The sequence below is a fragment of the Chionomys nivalis genome, chromosome 2 (assembly GCF_950005125.1).
Source record: "Chionomys nivalis chromosome 2, mChiNiv1.1, whole genome shotgun sequence".
NCBI classification, from domain to species: Eukaryota; Metazoa; Chordata; class Mammalia; order Rodentia; family Cricetidae; genus Chionomys; species Chionomys nivalis.
In genome coordinates this window covers 109,652,886-109,670,878 of record NC_080087.1, presented here as the reverse complement: position 1 = coordinate 109,670,878, position 17,993 = coordinate 109,652,886, and the positions used below count along the sequence as shown (strand labels likewise).

At 47.6% G+C, this 17,993-nt stretch overlaps 2 protein-coding genes across 2 annotated transcripts; one reads left to right on the top strand and one right to left on the bottom strand.

Moving 5' to 3' along the window:
- Positions 1-947: 947 nt before the first annotated feature.
- On the bottom strand, positions 948-1,570 carry LOC130870109 (ATP synthase F(0) complex subunit C2, mitochondrial-like). The gene has a single exon (XM_057762694.1). The coding sequence runs from the start codon at positions 1,514-1,516 to the stop codon at positions 1,094-1,096; it is 423 nt and encodes a 140-aa protein (XP_057618677.1). The 5' UTR covers positions 1,517-1,570; the 3' UTR covers positions 948-1,093.
- A 9,156-nt stretch (positions 1,571-10,726) lies between these two features.
- On the top strand, positions 10,727-13,604 carry LOC130869280 (intestinal-type alkaline phosphatase-like). The gene is given in 12 exon segments (XM_057761282.1): positions 10,727-10,817; positions 10,901-11,017; positions 11,131-11,246; positions 11,432-11,606; positions 11,684-11,856; positions 11,965-12,099; positions 12,181-12,253; positions 12,385-12,519; positions 12,599-12,790; positions 13,037-13,150; positions 13,241-13,447; positions 13,450-13,604. Coding segments are annotated over 12 exon segments (1,683 nt in total).
- The last annotated feature ends 4,389 nt before the right edge of the window (positions 13,605-17,993 follow it).

Here is a 17,993-nt window from a genome sequence, read left to right as displayed (position 1 = left end):
TAGTTATCCGCCATAGTCTGTTATCATCAAGCATATGCAGGAGAAATAACTGAATTTCCACCTTCACAGATGGCTGTTTGCTCAGTAATTTCCCAAGCAACCATCAACCTAAAGTGTTTTGTTCTCAAGGAGACCCACGGAAGAGCTTGTGGCAACTTCCTGACAGCTTTAAGACGGAGCCACGCGGAGCCACGGGACTGCTGAGATGTCCTGGGACGCCTCCAGGAAGTCTGCCAACACAAAGGGGAGCAGAGCAAGAGTTCATTAGGGCCAGATGTGGGGTGCACCCCAGAATCCCTGCACTCAGGAGGTGGAGGTGGGGGGGTAGAGTTCCAGTCTAGGTTACATGTCTAAAAGGCAAGTTATTAAATACCAGGACAATACTTCAGCACATTTCCCCTCCCTTCCTCCCTCCCTCCCTCCCTCCCTCCCTCCCTCCCTCCCTCCTTCCCTCCCTCCCTCCCTCCCTCCCTCTCCTCTTCCTTCCTTCCTTTTTTTTTTCTCTCTCTCTGTCTGCCTCTCTGTCTGTTTTTTCTTTCTTCCAGCAGGGTCTTCTGTATCCCAGGCTTTTCTTGAACTTCCAGTGTAGCCAAGGGTGACCTGGAACTGATCTTCCTGCCTGTGCTTCCTGGATGCTGGGATTACAGGTGTATACCACTGGGGTGCTTGGGGATTAAACCCAGGGCTCCCTGCATTCCCTCTACCAACTGAGCTGTATCTCCAGCCCACCCCTAGATTGTTTGAGGTTTGGGGTGCTCAGGGAGGCGGGGTTTTGCCACTTCTGTCAGTTCTGAACTTGGGTTTGAACACTTAGTCCTCAGATGATGCTGTTGTGGAACACTTGGAAGTCAGGGCCTAGAGAATAGATACTGGCCAAGGAGTGGAGCCTTGAGGTTTGTTGCCCACACTTGCTACAGGTTTTGTCTCTTCTTTTTTTTTTTTTTTCTTATTAATACAGTATTTATTTGTCTTCTCTCTGTCAAACCCTGAGCCAATCACTTTCCCCAGACTTCCTGGGGAGGTACAGGAAAAGGAACATACAGGGCAGACGGGACACAAAGGAACGATGGGAGGTGAAGTGGAGACAGCTGCGTCACATGGCAAAGAGGATGAGAAAGGCCACCATTAGGCAAAAGAGCCCCATGGCCTCTGAGAGGGCAAAGCCCAGAATGGCGTAGGAGAAGAGCTGTTGCTTCAGAGAAGGGTTCCTGGCATAACCAATGATGAGGCTCCCAAAAACAGTTCCAATCCCAGCCCCAGAGCCAGCCACCCCAACAGTAGCAGCCCCAGCCCCAATGAACTTGGCGGCTGTGTCAATGTCCCTGGAAATGACACTGGTTTGGAAGCTGCGGCTAGGGACGAGTGAGGTCAAAGGATGAGGGACTGACAAGCTGCTGAGGGCCTCATCTCTCCGTGTCTGTGGGTTCAGCTCCACTGCAGACAGAGGACGGCTCAGCAGCTGAGAGGTGCTCCTGACCAAGGAGCGGGTGGAGATGAACCTGGAACAGGCATACATTTTCAGGGGTGAGGGGCCAAGGCAAGAAAGCTGCTCCCAGGGTAGAGAAGACAGAGAGGGGCCGGTTTTGTCTCTTCTTCCTGACCTGCCAAGATGTTAGGGGTCTCCACCACATAGTCCTACCATCAAAAACTCTGCCATACCTTCCCTGCCATAGTGAACTATGTCCCCTTAAGTCCCAGACCCCAGTAAGCCTCTGCTGTTTCTGTTAGTGACAGTCGTGACAGTGATGACAGCAACTGGGACGCCCTGCTTAGGAAGCACTGTGCGTTCAAATCCAAAAGAAAAATAAATAGTGTCAGGTGTGGTGGCACACACACAGGTGGCAGAGGCAAGCAAAATCTCTGTGAGTTCAAGGCCAGCCTGGTCTACATAGCAAGTTCCCAGCCAGTCAGAGCTACATAGTGAGATCCTTTCTCAAAGGGAGAGGACAGCAAGCAAACCTGCTATATAAGAAGGTAGTCAGTCCCCCCTGTGACCTTATAGCTTTGTTATTAAGTGTGAGTCACTGGCAGGGTGTGCAAAGTCCTGGGTTTGATCCCCAGCACCATAAAAATAAAGTTGAAATATATAAAGCAGGGGTGGTGGTATGTGTTTGTAATCTCAGCAGTTAGGGAGTGGAGCAGGAGGATCAAGAATTCATAGCAAGTACAAGGCTTGGGCTATAGGAGACCCTTTCTCAAAGAACCAATAGGGGCTGCATATATAGCTCAGCTGATAAAGTTTTAGCTTAACATGTTAAGTCCTGAATTTGATGCCCATCACTGTATAAACTTGACACAATGGTACATGTCTATAATGCTAGCACTTGGGAGGACAGAAGTTCAAGGTCATCTTCAGCTACATGGTAAGTTTGAGGCCAGCCTACGATATGTGAGACCATCTCTCTCAACATAAATACATACATTGAGGCAGCCATAATAATAGATGCCAGACTTGATATTCGGTACTTATAATCCCAGCACTCGGGAGGTTGAAGCAGGTGGACTGCCAATAGGTAGAGGCCAACCTGGCCTATATCGCTACCACAAGGCCAGTCAGAGCTACACAAACCTGCCTTAGTAAGCCAAAAATAAAGAAATAACAAATAAATAAATAAATGCTAGTAAACGTTTTAGATTCCACAACTCATAGAATAGATAAAAATGGTACAAATTGTGAGAAAACATTGCTGTAGTTTTCTATTCTCGGTCTGTTATGATGGTTTATAATTAATTGATGTTTGCCCCTGAGCGGCACACACTTCTGGGAATATAATAAAACTCAGCTGGTGTGTTACTGAAGCTCATGCATCCCTTGATGGCCATTTGGGCAGACGGACTCCCTCCCATCATCATCCTCGGGCAGTGTGCACCTGTCATGGTTTGCGTGGTTTGGGTTGCAGAGACGCTTTTTCACCCTGGGCCAACACTGTGACAGTAGTCAAGCTATAAGGAAACATGCTTCCCCGTGAAACCTGCAGGGACAGGGCCGTGCAGTCCCTGCACTCACAATAAAGGTGTTCAGCAAGGTGCTACAGAGAGACGACACCATTCTTTTTTTTTTTTTTTTTTTTTTTTTTGGTTTTTCAAGACAGGGTTTCTCTGTAGCTTTGGAGCTTGTCCTGGAACTAGCTCTTATAGACCAGGCTGGCCTCCAACTCACAGAGCTCCGCCTGCCACCACCGCCCGGGGTGATGACACCATTCTTGACCCAGTGACCTCTAGTCTCCCAAGAAGGCTGAACAGACCAGATACTGTTTAAACTTGAAAGTGACAAGGTGCTCCATCCATCCTGTGTCATACTGCTCTGCCACAGAGAGGAGTGGGGTACTGGTATTTGCTTGAGTGAACGCCCAAAGAATTACACTGAGGGAGAAGTCCTGCTTCCAAAGATAACCAAAGATTTCTTCCCATTGATGCAATTGAAACATAAATGGAAGCCAGGCAGTGGTGGTGCACACCTTTAATCCCAGCACTCAGGAGGCAGAGGCCGGTGGATCTCTGTGAATTCAAGGCCAGCCTGGTCTACAAGAGCTAGTTCCAGGACAGGCTCCAAAGCTACACAGAGAAACCCTGTCTCAAAAAACAAACAAAACAAAACAAAAAAGAAACACAGATGGATTGCTGAATTAGGGGTTAGAGACAGAGGAAGAAGGTAGGGGATGCCAAGGAATGGCTGCAGAAGGGTCTGGTAGATTTAGAGATAAAAGGGAACTTGGCCACATGTTGACTGTGGTTTTCTGTCCTGCCTGATTCCCGCAATCGTTAAGTCCCAAAGAAATCACACAGAGGTCTACATTAATCATAAACTGATTGGTCCATTAGCTCAGGCTTCTTATAAACTCCTATAACTTATATTAACCCATTATTCTTATCTATGTTAGCCACATGGCTTGGTACCTTTTTCAGTGAGGCAGTCACATCTTCCTTCTATGTCTGGGCAGGACTGCAGAGGAATGGGCTTCCTCCTTCCCAGAATTCTTCTGTTCTTATTGACCCACCTCTACTTCCTGTCTGGTTGTCCCCACTATACTTTCTGCCTGTCTACTGGCCAATCAGTGTTTATTTAAAATAATATTGACAGAATACAGACCATTCTCCCACACCACTTCCCCCTCTTTTTTTTTTAAACAAAGGAAAATATCCATAGTCCATTTTTTGGGGGAATGTGGGCATAGTTTTCCAGGCTACTTCCTGCTGGTTGGGGGCACTGATAATCTTATGAGGACCTAAAGAAAATTTAGAATTATGATCAAGTCCTGACTGGAGTATCCTTTGAGACTTGATCAACTCAGGCAGCATCTTGAATCCATTCTGGATGTAGAACTCTGACATCTGGGCCATCTGTTCCTACCGGAGATGTCTCAGGTGGTCTTCCTTGACCAAACCTGATTTTTCTTACTTTAGAATGAATCCATAGCTTCCCATTTCCTGTGGTAACAAAAGCAAACCCTCTTCTCCAAAGTAACATACCTTTTGACTTCAATTTTGAAGTCAAGATATTTTCAATGTACCTATCTTGGATTAATTCAGCAGCATTTATAAACAAATATTTTTTTAGCAGATATTGCTCCTTCCTCAGCCTTCAAACAATTCAAAGAGAACATGACATATGATATCCACATTCTCCATGTGTTTTTTAATCTTTACATGGCTTCATTTTAACTGCTATTTCTTTTATTTTTAATTTTTGGCTTTTTGAGACAAGGTTTCTCTATGTATCTTTGTCCTGGAACTCACTCTATAGACCAGGCTATCTTTGAACTCATAGAGATCTGTCTGCCTCTGCCTCCCAAGTGCTGGGATTAAAGGCATGTGCTACCATACCCAACTACTCTCTTTTTTTATTTTAAGGACTTTAATCATTTTCTTTACTCTCCCAAGCTTGCATATATTTTTAAGACACTGTAAACCATTTAGAAGTTTTCTTCATCTTTGAATCTCTCTTTACTGTATATCTCTCTCTCTCTTTCTGACCACATGAGTCTTTAATTTGCTAAGCAATATGGGTAGGATTAAAGCCGTGGCTTTTATGACTGGATCCAGCCCATTCCTTAGCTTTCTGAAATTCCAGCCTCATGGCAGAGGTACTGGCTGGAGCCATGTTTATTGCCACGACTCTGTGGTGTTTCAAGGTCCCTGCAACCACCAGAAAGCATGCAATCAGCTTTTCATCAACACCATTCAAGTATTTCATGGCAGGACCTCTTAAAAGAGCTGCAAGGTTTTACAGCTAAAGCTCAGTCAGGAGCCTCTCTTAAATGAGTCACATTTGCCTCTAGCAAACAGAGCCCACCTGAGAAAATGCTGCTCTCAATAAGATGCACTTAACTCTATTATTTTTTGTCTAGAATTACTTCCCAAGCTCTCTCAGGCTTTATGTGGATGCAGTTGTCCACACATTGGGCACCATTTGTTGACTGAGTTTTCTGTCCTGCCCGATTCCCACAATTGTTAAGTCCCAAAGAAATTACACAGAGGTCTACATTAAATATAAAGTGATTGGCCCATTAGCTCAGGCTTCTTATTAACTCTTATATTAACCCATTATTCTTATCTACATGGCTCAGTACCTTTTTCAGTGAGGCAGTCACAACTTCCTTCTGTGTCTGGGCAGGACTGCAGAGGAATGGGCTTCCTCCTTCCCAGAATTCTCCTGTTCTCATTGACTCACCTCTACTTCCTGTCTGGTTGTCCCTTACTATACTTCCTGCCTGTCTACTGGCCAATCAGCGTTTATTTAAAATATAATTGACAGAACACAGACCATTCTCCCACACCAGCCACAGTAGTGACAAGAACCCACTCAGGTGATAGAGCTGAACAGAAGCCGTACATCATGGCACACACCTATAATCCTAGAACTCAGGAGGCTGAAGCAAGATCACAAGATTCAGGTGTCTGGGCTACATCAAGAGACATATGAAACAAGGAGACAAAGAAAGAAAGGCAGGGCAGAGGGAGCGGAGAGATAACTCATTGGTTCAGAGCATATACCACACTGGCCGGAAACCAAGTTGGATTCCCAACACCCAGTTCAGGTGGCTCACAACCACGTGTAGCACCCAGAGAGATCCTGTGTCCTCCTCTGAACTGTTCAGGCCCCTGCACTCACTTGCACAGACCTACACACATACACACGTAACTAAAAATGAAAATAAATATTTTAAAATAACGGAAGGGATTGGGAAACCTGAGTAAAATCTCACATCCCCACCTGGATTCACATATGTCAAGCTAGGAACATGAGAACAGTGACTTCGTATATTGCAAAGTCCCCCCACTTTTCCCATCCCCTGGCGGTCAGCTCACATTATTGCTTACAACTATAAATGTGAATCTACAATTACACCAACATTACAGTTTCAAAAAGGAATAGAGGCCTACAAGATGACTCAACAGGTGAAGGTGCTTGCCACACAAGCTTGGGGACCTGAGTTCAATGAGGTAAATACCTGAAACCTACACAAAGGTAGCAAGAGAGAGAACTGACCCCACACACCCGGTGATGAAAAAGAATAAGAGGAGGGGGCAGTTTAAAACTTTAAAGGACTGACTGAGCCATGAACCTTTAACCTACTACCTGGGGGATTTTAATTCATTAATTAAGAGCTTCTCTAGTAACTGGTCACCTTTGAACTTTAGCCAAGAATTTTCCTCTCCCAGCACAAAGAAATATTTAAGGAGATGAAAACTCTAATTACCCATATTTCCTCATTCAATATTGTATCATGGATTGAATTATCGCTGTACCCATTAATATGTGTAATTATTGTATGGCCATAAAATCATTTATTGATAAACTTGGAAAAGAATCATTTTCCTAGCACAGCATGCCAAAACAGGAAGAGGAGGGAGTGGTTAGAGCGTGGGCGGGAGGCAAGAAGGCTTGCCTCGAGGTCGATTCTAGTTACGCAGTGCTAAAGACTCCACGTGGCTGTGCAGTACAAGAATGTCTCAAAGAGCTGAGACACTGAACCTGTTAAACAAACCTCCCATCTCTCCCCTCCCCCGGCCCTTGGCTATGCATCACTCTTATTTGCTTTTTCATTTTCATGTGTGTGTGTCTGTGTGTGTGTGCCATGCATGCGTGCAGGGTCTTCAGAGGCCAGGAAAGGGTGTAGGACTCTCCTGGAACTGGAGCAACAGACTTTTGTGAGCTACCATGAGGGGGCTAGGAATCAAATCTGGACCCAGTGGAAGAGTAGCCAGTGCTTTTAACCACCCAGTCATTTCCACATCCTCTTTTCTTCCTTTTAATCACATGTATGTGTGTGAATCAGTTTAAGCATGGGGGAGAGTAGGTGTCTAAGGAAGCCATTAGATCCCTTGGAGCTAGAGTTACAGCCGGCTGTGAGCACTGTGATGCGGGAGCTGAGAACTGAACTCGGATCTTGTACAGGAACAGAATGTGCTTGTAACCTCTGAGCCATCTCTCCAGCGCCTCATCATTCTTCTGTACATTTTATATCTCTTGGTGGCACCCAAGAAGGATGAAGCTGTCTTGTGCCTTTGTGGTGGGCTGGTTTCACTTAGCACAGTTTCCTCAGGGTGCATCCACACTGCAGTGTGACTCAGGATTCCCTGGCTTTTGATTTTGGTTTGGTGGTGTGTTGTAGGAGCTGCAGGCCGCTTCCCACCGTTCAGCTCCCGGCCACCAGCTAGCTTTACCAGAAATAATTACACGGAAACTGTATTCTTTTAAACACTGCCTGGCCCATTAGTTCTAGCCTCTTATTGGCTAATTCTTTCATCTTGCTTTAACCCATTTCTAATAATGTGTGTAGCACCATGTGGTGGCTTACCAGGGAAGATCTTAACCTGCTTCTGTGTCAGGTGGGAGAATCATGGCGACTGCCTGACTCGGCTTCTTTCTCCCAGCATTCTGTTCTGTCTACTCCGCCTACCTAATTTTCTGTCCTATTAAAGGGCCAAGGCAGTCTCTTTATTTAACCAATAAAATTAACACAAAACAGAAGACTCTCCCCCATCATTTCCCCTTTTTCTGTTTAAACAAAAAAAAAAGAAAGGCTTTCACTTTAACATAGTAAGATTACATATAACAAAACAGTTATCAAGCAAGAATTACAGTTACAATATTTATATCTACTTTATCTTTTATCATAACTAAGGAAAACTATAACTATAACTAACCATTCTTCAACTCCATCAAAGACTCCAGAAGGATATAATATTACCTAAGTAAACAAGAAGTCCAAAGCTTTAGAAATGACAGAGACATCTCGCTGCCTGGACAGTCACCCAAAGTTCCTCTGTACTGTTGGGGCATCTATCTTCAGCCTACAGGCCCATAGTATCCAGCAGACATTTCCATGAATCAGGAAATTCCAAAGACAGTTCAGTCACTTTTTGCTGTGTCCTACAGAATGTCTCGCAGACTCTTTCATGAATCAGGAACCCTGAAAGACCATCTTACCTTTAGGCAAGTTCAGCAGTCCTCTCTCTGCGGTTCTGTGTCCAGTTTATGCATCAGTCCAAGCAAGAGCAGTTTCTTGCCCAAATGACTATCAAACTCCATAAGGAGTCTCTTCGATGCCCATCTTCCTCTTGAAGTAGATTGGTGCTGCCAGGAACAGATGTGTCTCATTGTCATGAAAAGCCCTATGTTATTAAAACATTTAAATGCCATGTTCTGTAGCCTTTGAAAGACATGAAGAATGCCTATCTAATTGAAATATATCTCTATATATCTAGAAAATCTAACTAACATGACTACAAGCTTTACTATTATTGATGATTATCCATTACAAACCTATATTTCCTAATTATACATTATACTTTTAAAAGGAACTACACAATCACAATACTTTAATCAAGATCAGAAATACATATACATATAACAAAATTGACCTTAAAATCCACACCAATGCAAATTATTCATATCTGTATCATATCCCCCTTTAAATGTAAAAGAACATTTATAAACAATATTTGGGAACATTTCTAATAATGTGTGTAGCACCATGAGGTGGCTTTCCAGGGAAGATCTTAACCTGTGTCTGTGTCGGGTGGGAGAATCATGGCGACTGCCTGACTCAGCTTCTTTCTCCCAGCATTCTGTTCTGTCTACCCCGCCTACCTAATTTTCTGTCCTATTAAGGGGCCAAGGCAGTCTCTTTATTTAACCAATAAAATTAACACAAAACAGAAGACTCTCCCCCATCAGTGGTGGTGGACTAGACCAGGCTAGTCTCAAACTCACAGATATATTCCTGCCTCTGCCTCCCAAATTCTGGGATTAACAATGCTTATCATATTGGTTTTTAACTCACTATGTAGCCATGGCTTCCTTGAACTCCAGATTCTCCTGCCTCCAACTTCTGAGTTTGTGTACACAGCAGATTGTCTTCTCTTTTCAGGTTAATGGTATTTTATTTCTTATATGGACCATTTCTCTCTCTTTTTTTTTCTTTGTTTTTTTTTTGTTTTTCGAGACAGGCTTTCTCTGTAGCTTTGAAGCCTGTCCTGGAACTTGCTCTGTAGACCAGGCTGGCCTCGAACTCACAGAGATACACCTGTCTCTGCCTCCTGCGTGCTGGGATTAAAGGCATGCTCCACCGCCACCCGGCTGGGTCACCTCTTGTTTGTTTATCCATTCATCCATCCAAGGACACTTGGTGTACAGTTCTGTCTTCCACTGTGATAGCAAAGTATCTGGCAGTGGGGAGTAAATAAAAAAGCAGGTCTCTTTAAGTAGGTTTGGAAGTCCAATGCCCTGGCTCTCGTGTGTGCTTGAATCTCATAAGGGTCTTTTTCACTACATCACATGGCAAATAGCACCATGATGTGGTCACAGAGGATAGAAAGATCCCAAGGGAGCCAGAAATAAAGGAGAGGCAAGTCTTGGTCTTTTATTATAACCATGCCTAGTAGGAACTATGTAGGAGCTCATGAGATACCATAACCCCTTCTAAGAATATAGCCTCAAAAGGCCTAGTCACCTCGTCCTTCCACCCCTTCAATGTTCCCTCACCTCCCAGCACCATCACCAAACTAGGGACCAAGCACGCATCATATGCACCTGTGGGGGACAGGCTCCAGCCATATCGAAACCCTAACACATGGTTGCTCCTGACTGGGACCATTGTGAGTGAGTGGCAGGCACTTCTTCTTCTGTCTGCAACCTTGTTTCAAACAAACAACAGAGAGAAAAATCCCAGGTTCTTTTCCAGGTCAAGCTGGGCCACAGGGCACTCAGGGTGTTCCATGTACTTATTTCCTTTGGCAGTGTGGCTCCTGGCTTCAGGAGAGCAAATAAAAGTCCCTCGTCCAAGCTGGGTCCTTCCAGACCTGCTCCCCTTCCGCACCCAGAACAACATCTGCTCCCCCTGACTCAGGAGCAAGGGTGATGTATCCGTATGGGACAGTGTGAGCTCCCTGGCAGCATCTGGCACAGGGTCCTTGCCCAGAGAACAGCCACACAGCCCCCCACCCTACCTGGGGAGAACACATAGAACTTGTTCTGTCAGGACCCTGGCCCAGGCTGGACCAGACACACCCTGCCATTTTCCTCCAGTAAGCAGGGGTACAGTTCAGTTCACAGGACGGAGGTGGAGCCAGCATGGCCACCTGGTTCCAGGGGAGGAACATGAGATTGTTCATCGAGGAACAAAGTCTCCCCCTATTTAAGCCTGGGCAGACTGTGCCTTAGTTAGTACCCTCGCTGTCCCAGCTCTCCATCCCTGCTGTCCCACCCCCAGCCCCAGCCATGCAGGGAGCCTGGCTGCTGCTGCTGCTGCTGCTGCTGCTGCTGCTGCTGCTGGGCCTCAGGTTGCAGCTGTCACTGAGTGTCATTCCAGGTAATGAGGCTCCTTTGGGTGCCTGCTCCATTCACACACGTGAACCTTTAGTCTGACCCTTCCTCCGCTATTCCCTTGGCCAGTGGAGGAGGAGAACCCAGCCTTCTGGAACCAAAAGGCTGCCGAAGCTCTGAGTGCGGCCAAGAAGCTGCAGCCCATCCAGACGTCAGCCAAGAACCTCATCATCTTCCTGGGGGACGGTGAGTGTCCGAGGCCTGGCCACCCTGGGGCCCTTGCACTTCAAGAACCTAAGGCCGCTGGTGGGTCCAGGTGGGCCTGAGGGTTCAGTCCTGATCGGATTCTATGCCTTCAGGGATGGGGGTGCCCACAGTGACAGCCACCTGGATCCTAAAGGGACAGCTGGAAGGCCATCTAGGACCCGAGACACCTCTAGCCATGGACCGCTTCCCCTACATGGCTCTGTCCAAGGTGAGTACTGAGCCACATATCTGAGATATGGGGAGAGGCTGACAAGGACCCAGGGAAAGGGTGACAGAGAGGACCCCGGAGACTGAGAGCCCAGTTCGGGGTCTGGCAATAATGAGCAGGTCCCAGGCTTGGGTGAAGAAACAGATGTCTGCTTTGAAGCCAGTTGAGGATGTCTCTGTCTTCAGACCTACAGTGTGGACAGGCAGGTCCCAGACAGTGCCAGCACAGCCACAGCTTACCTGTGCGGGGTCAAGACCAACTACAAGACCATTGGTGTGAGCGCGGCCGCACGGTTTGACGAGTGCAACACCACTTTCGGCAATGAGGTCATCTCGGTGATGTACCGTGCCAAACAAGCAGGTGGGTTGGAGCCAGGCTCGGGCATGGGGGCAGGCCTGGAAGACTGCACGTCCCACCCTGACCGCTGCTGTCTTCAGGAAAGGCCGTAGGACTGGTGACCACCACAAGGGTGCAGCACGCCTCTCCAGCCGGCACCTACGCACACACGGTGAACCGGAACTGGTACGGGGACACTGATATGCCTGCCTCGGCCCTGCAGGAGGGCTGCAAGGACATTGCTACACAGCTTGTCTCCAACATGGACATCAATGTGAGGAATAAAGCCTGAGCTCCCTGGATCCTGGTGCCGAGCTGGGTCCTGGTTGGAAAGGAAGCAGAGGCCCTAAAGTCTGCCTTCTCTGATCCTCTCTGAGCATAGGTGATCCTCGGTGGGGGCCGAAAATACATGTTTCCTGAAGGAACCCCAGACCCTGAGTATCCGACTGACGTTAACCAGACCGGAACCAGACTTGATGGCCGGAACCTGGTGGAGGAATGGCTGTCCAAGCACCAGGTGATGAGGTGCGCACCGATTGTGGCACAGCAGAGACTGGGGAAGGGCTGTTGGCCTTACCAATCATTTATGCCCCTCTAGGGCTCCCAGTATGTTTGGAACCGTGAAGAACTCATTCAGAAGTCCCTCGATCCATCAGTGACATACCTCATGGGTAATGACCCCACACTTCCTGCACTGGTACCCCTCAGTTCGGCAGCCTTTGAACATGTGTGTGTGTGCACGTACTGTGACCCCACTACCAAGCATATTGGTCACCATAATTTTTCGGCTTTTGTTCCTAAGGCCTCTTTGAGCCTGTAGACACAAAATTCGACATTCAACGGGATCCCTTGATGGATCCATCTCTGAAGGACATGACAGAGGCAGCCCTGAGAGTGCTGAGCAGGAACCCCAACGGCTTCTACCTCTTTGTGGAGGGTGAGTCTTCAGGACCCCATGGAAAGAGGAGGCAATGGACAAGGACAGGCTGGAGCTCACGCTCACTGGTTTCCTGCAGGTGGCCGAATGGACCGTGGTCACCATCTGGGCACAGCGTATCTGGCGCTGACTGAGGCTGTCATGTTCGACACAGCCATCGAGAAGGCCAGCCAGCTCACCAGTGAGAAAGACACGTTGACCATAGTCACCGCTGACCACTCCCACGTCTTCTCCTTTGGTGGCTACACACTTCGGGGGACCTCCATCTTCGGTAGGTCGGGGACAAGTGGCGGGTTTTTTGTTGTTGTTGCTGTTTGGTTTTTTGTTGTGTTTTGTTTTGCACCAATTACGTAAAGAACTTTGTCTGATCCTCCCCTTCTCTATTTGTTAAATGGACAAAAAAGGGCACCTGCCTTGTGGGAATCTAGCAACCACTGGGCAGACAAAAGGTGGAGTGGGGGGAGGCGTCTAAGCTTTAGTCTTTGGGAGAACAAGGTGTCTCTCTTCCTCTGTGCAGGGCTGGCGCCGCTCAAAGCTCTGGACGGCAAGTCCTACACCTCCATCCTGTATGGCAACGGCCGGGGCTACATTGGTACAGGGGAAAGACCCAACGTCACCGCTGCTGAAAGTGGTGAGTGCAATGTCACGGCTTGCCTGAGGGTGGGGCAGAGGGGACTCCACTCTTGAGAGACCTTCTCGCTGAAATGTCTTGTCCCTCCAGGTGACCCCTCATACCAGCAGCAGGCGGCTGTGCCGGTGAAGTCGGAGACCCACGGCGGGGAGGATGTGGCGATATTCGCGCGTGGTCCGCAGGCACACCTGCTGCAGGGAGTGCAGGAGCAGAATTACATCGCCCACGTCATGGCCTTTGCAGGCTGCCTGGAGCCCTACACGGACTGCGGCCTGGCGCCCCCAGAGGACAAGAGCAGTGAACCGCCCCGAGCCAGACCACCACTACAACCCGCCAGACCACCACCACCATCCCTGTCAGGGACAGCGCTGGTAACCTAGGCCCAGCCACCACCCCGCTGGCCCTGTCGTTGCTGGCAGGAAGGATGCTGATGCTACTGGGGGTTGTTGCATAGTCCTCTGGGCTCCACCCACCAGGTCCCAGGCCCAACCTGGTGCTTTCTTTACCTTGGCCACCCACTAACTTCTCATTGTCCCCTCCCTCGACTGCACCTCTTTCCCGTGCTCCTTGCATTCTGGCTGTGGGCCCTACCCTAGGACCTCTCTGCTTGTGGCCTCAACCCTTATCCCAGTCTAGAGTGACTGCTTCCAGGGCACCTACCCAAGCATTCACAAGGGCACAGTCACCTCTGAACTTGCAGCCATCCTCAAACCTCACAGAGCTCCTCCTCCCGCAGGAACCATGAAAACATGGCCCTGATTCTCCTGGGGCCAGTCTGGACTTTCCTCTCTGACCTCAGCCCCCAGCTGCTTGCAAAGGAGAGGGCCTCAACGGCAATTTATAGAGGACCAAGCCTGCACCTCCCATTGGTGCCCCCACCAAGCTTGGATTCCTGCAGAGACCTTCATGGCCCAACCATGCCAATCCACAGAGAGAAGATTCTGGAGTCGCTCAGCCCTCCGGTGTCTACTGCCCAGCTAGGAAATTCATGGCGCTGCACCTCACCGACTGCTACATCATCTCAGGCTGCACCGACATTTCTGAACTAAGGAAATCCCCTATGCATTCTCCCGGGAGAGGCAAACCAATAATAAAGTGTTATGCAATGCAATGCCAAGAATCGCTTTCTTTTTCCTCGGCTCCAAACAAGAGCCTAGTGCCTGCTGGGAATGTGCTCTGCCCCTGAGCCACATCCCCACCCTCTAGTAATATATCCCACTCCTCATCTTGCTCCTCTTCTTTCTGAGACTCTGTAGCCCAAGCTGGCCTCAAATGTATAGCAGTTCTATTGCTGTAGTCTTCCAAATGCTGGGATTTTAAGTGTGAGCCACACACCCGGCATTCTAGTAGGTTCTTTGGAGAAGAAAAGCCCGGAGCGTCTAGAGCACAGGGCCCAGATTGGGAGGGGTGGGTGATGGTGGAGATCAGGCCAGGGAGATACCTAGTTGAGCAAGAACCCTGAACAAAGAAAAGGCCTGAACGGCACAGAACAGCAGTGCAAGGGGCCTGGGGCAGTGGTCATCAGGGACATTAGAAGGACAGTCAGAGAGAGTGGTTGGGATGAGGGCATGGGGGGGGTGCAAGGAAGAGGTGTCAAGGAGGGGAAAAGCCGTGAAGTCTAGAGTGCTGTGGTAACAGCCTTCAAAAAAGGATTTAGACCAGCCCTGGCTGTTTCTGGAAGCATGTCATCTTTTCTCTTTCTTTTCTATTTTTTCAGGTGTGTGTGTGCTCGCACACACACACAGGCAGGAGTTGGTCAGCTCGAGAGGAGGTGCAGACCCTCCCTAACTATCTCTGACCCACATTGGGAACTTTGTGGAACACCACCCCAGTATAGTCATGCTTGGCTCCTATCTAACCTGCCCAATGTGGACATTTGAAAGAATTATGTAAAGGTGGAACTGACTGTGCTTCCCAGCAAATTTTTCAGCATTACAAATTTATTTGTACATTTATGAAGGTACAAAAACACACTTTGCTCCCACCAGTAATAATAGGAAGATTGAATATGTTTCCTTATTTGCTAAAATCTTGATTTAACACTGTGGAACATCCATTTGAAGTCTTGGCTCTTGGAATAGTTCATTTCAATTCCGAATTTTACTGTCTGTTGTGAAAATTCGGAGGCTGGGTGAAGGAAGGCGTTCTTAGCGGAGCCTTCGAGTCATCATACTGGTTTTTAAATTCCATCCGCCAATTATGCAAGGCTTTTGTCTGGCTCCAGCTGATATATTTCTGTCTTCTTGGGTGTCATTTGGTTGCTCTTTCAACACAATGGAGTGGCGTTACACATTTATGTTTTATAAATTTGTTCAAAACCCAGGGACCTCTTCATTTTAAAACTTGCAGTTTTAAAAACAGCTTATCCCGGAATTAGGTGCCGGGTAATAGATGTTCAACTCTGTGAATGCCCTGAAAACTGCTAACTTGTGCACTTTAAAGGGGCAACTTTTATAGTGTGTGTAGATTATACCTAAATTTTCAAAAGCAGAGTATATTAGTTTCTACTTCGGAGCATCAAGGTGTGTGTATGAGGGTTTTATTAGTCAAACACGTTGCTGGGCACCAGCAAGAAAGCTCAGCAGGTGAAGTGCTGACTGCCCAGCAAAGTAAGCTTGATCTTCAGGATCCACCTACAGGTAAAAGGAAAGATCCAGCTCTGCAATGTCATCTTCTGATCTCCACAAGAAGTCTGTGGCATGCATGAGCATGTACATACAAGAGCACGCATGCACACGTGAGCACACACAGAGAGAGAGAGAATAAATAATTCAACTTCTTTCTTTCTCTTTTATTTCTTTTTCAAGACAGGGTTTCTCTGTGTAGCCCTGGTCTTCCTGGAACTCGCTTTGAAGACTAGGCTGGCCTCGAACTCTAAGAGATCTGCTTGCTTCTGTCTCCAGAGTGCTGGAATTAAAGGTGTGCACCGCCACTACCCCGCGATAACTTAATTTCTAAAAATACATCTTTGGCCATAGGATCAAGCCTCAGTGAAAAGCCTTTTCAGGAGCTGGACTAGTGGCTAGTGGCAGGAGCACTTACAACTCAAACATGAGTACCAGAGTTCAGATCCCGGTCAGGCATGGCCTCACACATGCCTATAACCCCAGCGCCGAGGAGAAGGAAGCCAGGAGGATCTTCAGAGTTCGGTAGCTGTGAGTTCCAGGTTCAGAACCAGACTGACTCAAAGGAATAAGGCAGGGGGCACTAGAGGAGGCCTGTACTGCTCTTCTGGCCTCCATGAACGCTCTCTCAGGTGCTCACGCCATGCAAAGAAAATCCTTTCAAATCTGTCGCCAGGTTCTCTTTCCCCACCACAAAACAGTATTCAAAGATTCAAAGACATGACCCTTGTGCTTTTTTCATTAAAAGGACATCCTCACTAAGAGGGCACGAACAGGGAGAGAAAGCACATTTCTTTTTCAAGCTTTTTTACCAAGTACCTAAACAGACAGCTCTCATCGCCTTAATAAATGTCAGCACACACGTCTAGAAGAGCCAGGCATGGTGGTATAGCCTTGTAATTTCTAGCACTAGGGAGACTGAGGCAGAAGGATAACCACAGGTTCAAGACCAGCTTGGGTTCCATAAGGCAGCCTGGACTATATAGTGAGACAGTACCTAAAAAAATGGAGGAGAAAGATGAGGAGGAGGAAGAGGAGAGGAAGGAGGGAAAGTAAGAGGGAGAGGAGAAGGGAGAGGAGGAATGGAACCAGACGATTCCAGCTACTGGGAGGCTGAAGCAGGAAGGTTTCTTGAGCTCAGGAGTTCCCTATTAGCCGGGGCAGCACAGCGAGACCGTGCCAGTGGCAGAGAAGCCTTGGGGTAAACTCAGGACACCATCTTCGAGGACTTTGCCACAGTTATCCCTGACTCATTCTGTCTGGCCTGGAGAGCTTTCAAGATCACACCCAACGTCATTATCAATCGCAATGATTCTGCTCTAAGGTGACGATCTTGTTTTTTTATAAGCTCACCCCACATCTCCTCCATCTGATGTTGTGCCCAGGCTTCTGCTCTTGGTGCTGGTTTGACCATGGATGGACGAGCAGGTGGGTGAATTGAAGGCGCTGAACCCTAACTGTTACCCAGAATCCTTTTAAACATCCTTTCCAAACAGCCCTTCCATCAGCGTAACTTCTACCATGCTCCCCATCGGCCATTGCTTTCCTTCAACAAGGCATTTACTGTGGGCAATATATCTTCTCTGCTGTAGCTCGCCATTAGTGGCTCACACACCCAGAGAGTGGTGTGTGTGTTTCATTATTGGGAGAGAATCCAGAAGATACCTTAAGCTGCGATGTGCTAGAAACATCTGTACTTCCAGTCAACTGTAGAGAAAACCTCCCACACTGGGTAATTTTCTCTAATACTCGCTTCTTCCAATCAACGGCAATGTTTCCCCCACATCTTTCAGGAGTATTTGCTGACAGAGATGTGCCTTTCGGTTTGTCGACAGATCATTTACTGCTCATTGTTTCTGCCATTTTTTACTGCAGCAGGAAGAAAAACTGTGCCTGGTGTTAGGTGTTTTGTTTTATCCTGTTGTCTTATGCTATTATGTAAGAAACTTTACAAGCGCTTTCCAAATATTTATCATTGCTTAGGGAAATATCAGAAGTGCTGGGCTGAGAAGCACATAGCTTTAAACATCACAGGGAAAAGAATTACAGGGGTTTGTCTTCATGTTCTGAAGACTGTTTTTAAATGTCTGGTGAACCATGAGGGTTTTATGCTGTCATTGATGAATATCTCAAGGCACAAGGCTCCCAGGGCTGAGACTGTACTAGGAAGGATGGGAGGGGAGTGTTTCAAATAGTACTTTAAAAGCAGTAAAGCCCCT